The sequence below is a fragment of the Penaeus vannamei genome, chromosome 19 (genome assembly GCF_042767895.1).
Source record: "Penaeus vannamei isolate JL-2024 chromosome 19, ASM4276789v1, whole genome shotgun sequence".
NCBI classification, from domain to species: domain Eukaryota; kingdom Metazoa; phylum Arthropoda; class Malacostraca; order Decapoda; family Penaeidae; genus Penaeus; species Penaeus vannamei.
In genome coordinates this window covers 11,167,670-11,172,669 of record NC_091567.1, presented here as the reverse complement: position 1 = coordinate 11,172,669, position 5,000 = coordinate 11,167,670, and the positions used below count along the sequence as shown (strand labels likewise).

Sequence of the window (5,000 nt, the reverse complement as noted above, 5' to 3'; positions counted from 1 at the left end):
CAGAGGTCAGTAGGGTCAAGAATGCCAAGAGGACATACAAGACCATCACCATCAACTTCTCCTTCTTCATCTCTTCTCCCTGTCTCCCTCTCTTCTGTGCAGCCTGAGTCTTCAGGCTATTTCTCCCTCTAGTACAAGTGGGCACCGTGCAACATCAATGCTGTGCCAAAATGCCCGCTGGAGAGTGTCACGGAGGTCGCAATGTGTCATCAGATGTCTGTCCAGCACTCTCAGTGGCATTTCTTGTCTGCTGTCGAGAAGCATGTTTTTTCAGTTTTGTTCTATTTCTTTCCCTAGTCTTCCTTGCTTCACATTCCTTCTCTTCCTTCGCCCAATATCAATCTGCTTTTTAAGTCTTACTTTTTAACAAATCCTCATGTCGAAGGAATCTCAGAGCGTCGGACAAGTAGAACTGAGACTTTGTACATCATTGAACATCACACTTACACACAGCCGCACACGCAATCATACACGCAATTCACTGTGACTAAAGTAACGATGGACCCATATAACGCATCTATAAGCATTACTTAACAGCTGCAGCACAGGTAAAAATCAGTCTTACGTTGACATAACAAGTGGAGGATTTCAAAGGATTTCACTTCACGAATCGCGCGACACCACGGCCCTCGACGCCTCCGGGGACGTGAGGGCTGTGCTGATCAGGGACAACACTACGACCCGCGACCTGAGGAGGCTGAAGGTAGTAGCGGTCAGGTGGGCCGAGACCACGGAACATAAAGCAGGTACTTTCGTATTCGAAGAAATGACTGACTGTAATACCCGTTTAAAGATATGCCACTAACAACTAAACATATCATATAGAGAATATGACTTAAATAAAAAGGGGAAGGGAAAGAGAAATTATATTACAGGCAACTGAGCTCTTAACATTAGAATCTAGACCTATGACACTCTAAATGCACCTTAATCAATAACTTAATACAAACTAATGCGGAACAGTGAGGCCACGGGAGATGACAAGCCCTTTCCGTTTTGCTTTCACGTTTCAGAGCTTCAGAGGCTAATGAAGCGAAGAATTGCCCACAAAAATTGGGCAAGAAAATCCTTTTTATGACACTTCACTGTTTCGAAACCTTATGAATTAGATGACTTGGCGTTATGGCACTTGTTAGTCAAGGTACACAGAACTGACTTAATGAAAATGACTTGGAATGCGATATACCACATGCGCCTGTGAAGGTTCAGCGGCCGTTCTCACTCACACGGACATACAGGGTCACATAAGCACGGAAGTACACGTGACAACCAGAAACCATCGACTTTGTGGTAATATTATGGAACTCGATAAAGTCTAATCTCTCTCTCTCTCTCTCTCTTTCTCTCTCTATCTATCTATCTATCCCTCATCCGTCTGCCTTGGGGAAAAATATTTTCACAGCGAGTCGCTTAGTCTTTTCTTCTTCCTTCACCCATCTCGAGGCCGAGAGTCCTGCGCGGCGCTGTGAGCAGGATCCCCAGGCGGGCGACGCCTCTTAACTCTAGCTTCCTGAGGCAACGGAGGACGCGTCCGCCACGGCGCTCATACGGCGGCGCGGCGCTCCTCGGTGCGGCGGTGGTGGTGGTGCGTCTGCTTCTTCCGCTGGCGCCGCTCCCTGCTGCCTCCGCGCTGTCTGTGGCCGCGGCCTTCCTCCGCGGAGGGCATGGGCTCCTGCCTCTCGCCGGAGTGGCTTCTCTCGCCCCATCCGCCCCTGTGCTGGACCTCGGGCGTGGCGGGGGTCGGGTGGAGGCGGTGGCTCGCTTCGGCCGCGACTTCTTCCTGTGCGCTGAAGGGAACAACCGTCGCTTGGTGGCTGTATTCCTGGTTGAGGGCGTGTCCTTGATGCCTACTGAGGTTGCTGCTGCTGCCGGAGCGGCCGTGGGAGGACCCTGCGCTGTGCACGAAGCTCACCCCGCGCGTCTGGCCTGGGATGCGCTCGGGCCCGTGAGAGGAGAGTCTCCTGGGCACATGGCCGACCTCCAGGGGCTTCTCCCGCTCGGTCAGAAGTCCAGGGCCAGCAAGAGCGCTGTGGCCATGAGCATAGGCGATCTCCGGGACATGCTCGGAGTGAGGCTGGAGGAGGGTGGGGGCGGTAGGCTGGCGCAGGGTGGCGTCGGCGTAGTCGTCTTCGTCGTAGAGGCGGGGGTCGTCGCTCTGCATGCTGAAGGTGACGCCCTCGGGCAGAATGGAGGGCATCGAGCTGACAGCCGCCGCCGCTGCTCCCTCCATCTCCTCCGGCCATGGGGACTCGTCGTCAAGGCTGCCCTGGCGGACGTTGAGGGCAGGGTACCGCTGGCCTTCCTCGTCCGTCTGCACCTCGAAGGGCAGAGGCACCAGACCTGCGAATGCAACACAAGGGCCGTGAAGATACGCGCCATCCTGTTTTGGCCAAACGTGGCTATATATCATTATTTCAACATTCAACATTTCTCTCACTAACTCTTAAAACAGTGCCTATTCACAGAAGAAAAACAAAATCGATACGTGAGCAACATTCAAATATCAAAAAGCAAATGATAATGACCATGCTTTTATACAGGCAAAGATTAAAGAGGAGTGTTAGATTGAAAAAAATGATAATTACAATATAGTGTAAAGAGTGGAGAAGTGGTAATTACAAAGAAAAAAATATTTCAACAACAAGAACCACAGCAACAGTCAAAACAATAATGAAGCTGTCAATAATTTTCATAATAATCATCATAACAATAATGATACTAATAATAAAAACAATATTGATAATTGTCATGATGATAATAATAATAACAATAATTACAATAATAACAATACTAATAATGTAACAAAAATAATAGTACTAAGAATAATAATGATAATGATAACTACAATAATGTAATAACAATTATAATTATAATGGTGATAATGATAATATCGTAGCATCATTCCTCTAATCATCGTTATCATTGGTATGACAGTTGTTATTGCTAATACTATTGTTCTCATATCATCAGCACTGTTCTTGTTAATATCATTACCATTATCATTGCCATCATCAGTGTCTTATTAGATTTTCATTATCATTATTACTATTGTTAATAATAGCATTATCATCATTACCAATATTACTATTACACTTATCATCATAATCTTTATCATAATCATTATTGTTATCATTATTATTATTATCAGTAACCTTATGATCAATATAACAATAGCCATCCTCATTATTATTATCATCATTAATACCATTATCATCAATATCCTTATTAGCACGATCATAACTATCATGATCATCTTTGTTCTTACTATTACTACTACTATTATTATTATCATTATTATCATTGTTGTTGATGTTGTTAGCATCAACGATGTTACCATTATTGTTATTATTATCATTATCATCATTACTATTGTTATCATTATTACGATTGTTATTGTCATTATTAACACCATTATCATGAGTATTGATGTCATTATCATGATTGTAACTATTTTCATTATCATTAGTTTTATTATTCTCATTAGAATCTATAGTGTCATCATCACTATTTTCATTATTATTGTTAGCATTATCAGTATCATTTCCATTATCACTACTATCATTATATCTTTTTATCATTATCATTGCTATTATCATCATTATTGTTATTACCATCATCATCATTGTTTTCATTATCATCATTATCATTATCATCAGTATCATTGTTATTATCGCTATTACTTTTATTAGCATCAATACTTTTATTACTATTCCTATCAATATAATCAATATCAATATCATTATCATTAATATCAGTATCATCATCACCATTATTATCATTATCACTGTTACTATTCTTATCGTTATCACTGGTAGCATCATAATAATGATGCTGTTATATAACCAAAACTGTTACAGTTATCATAATAGTTTATTTCTGCGATTATTATTTGGTTATTATCATCATTCTAGTCTGATATCATTATTATTACCACTTTATCACTCTTTCCAGTGTCATTCTGGTCAGTATCATTATCATTATTGCAGGCATTATTGTTATCATCATGTTATGCTTATGAATATCACGATCACTTGTAAGTATCATATCATTAATAAGATTATCAATGGTGTTATTGTTACTAGTATCATCGGTATAATCATAACCATTATGATAATGATGATGACGAGCTTGATGGTGATAGTGGTACATGATGGTGATTATCACTATTATCAGTATTACGACCATTATTGTTGTAATCATTATAACATTAATATAATAACCATCTGTTTAATCATAGAGACTATAATTACCATTATCTTAATCCGTTGCCAATATTTAAGTTAATCATCACCATCATCAACACTACAGCATTATCACGACCATCACCATCATCATCATCATCATCACACTCACGTTTAAATACGAGACGAAATTGGGGTTAAAAGAAGCAAAAGCCGAGAGCCTAGTGCCAGCAGTGTTATCCTGAAAGTCTTAGTCAGAGATAAATGAGGCGGGGGAACGGAGGAGAGAGAAAGAGGGAAGAGAGAGAAGAAGGAGTAGGGGTGGGAGAAAAAAATGGACGGAGGGAGAAAGGTTGGTGGATGGGTGGGGGGAAAGGGAGAGGAAGAGGGAGATGGAGAAGGAGAAGGAGAAGGAGAGAGAGAGAGAGAGAGAGAGAGAGAGAGAGAGAGAGAGAGAGAGAGAGAGAGAGAGAGAGAGAGAGAGAGAGAGAGAGAGAGAGAGAGAGAGAGAGAGAGAGAGAGAGAGAGAGAGAGAGAGAGAGAGAGAGAGAGAGAGAGAGAGAGAGAGAGAGAGAGAGAAGAGGTGAGTTAGAGGATTAGTAAATTAGAAATTTATGTCCATAGATATATAAGTGAGAGAGAGAGAGAGAGAGAGAGAGAGAGAGAGAGAGAGAGAGAGAGAGAGAGAGAGAGAGAGAGAGAGAGAGAGAGAGAGAGAGGATGTTCGAAGACCAGAACTATAGAGTGTATGTATCCACTGACGAGAGAGAGACGAGGGAGAAGAGAGGAAGAAGAGGGAAGTAGTAGCGGGAACAGCAG

The 5,000-nt window shown here is 42.1% G+C and overlaps 1 protein-coding gene across 3 annotated transcripts in view; it reads right to left on the bottom strand.

Moving 5' to 3' along the window:
• LOC113799941 (uncharacterized) overlaps positions 1-5,000 on the bottom strand; it is a 20,490-nt gene that overhangs the window by 599 nt on the left and 14,891 nt on the right. For all 3 annotated transcript variants that reach the window (XM_070133855.1, XM_070133856.1, XM_070133857.1), the window contains one exon: positions 1-2,340. This exon is cut by the window's left edge and continues 599 nt beyond it. In XM_070133855.1, coding sequence (XP_069989956.1) covers positions 1,544-2,340 — 797 coding nt within the window. In that variant the 3' untranslated portion in view covers positions 1-1,543. The remainder of the gene's footprint in view (positions 2,341-5,000) is intronic.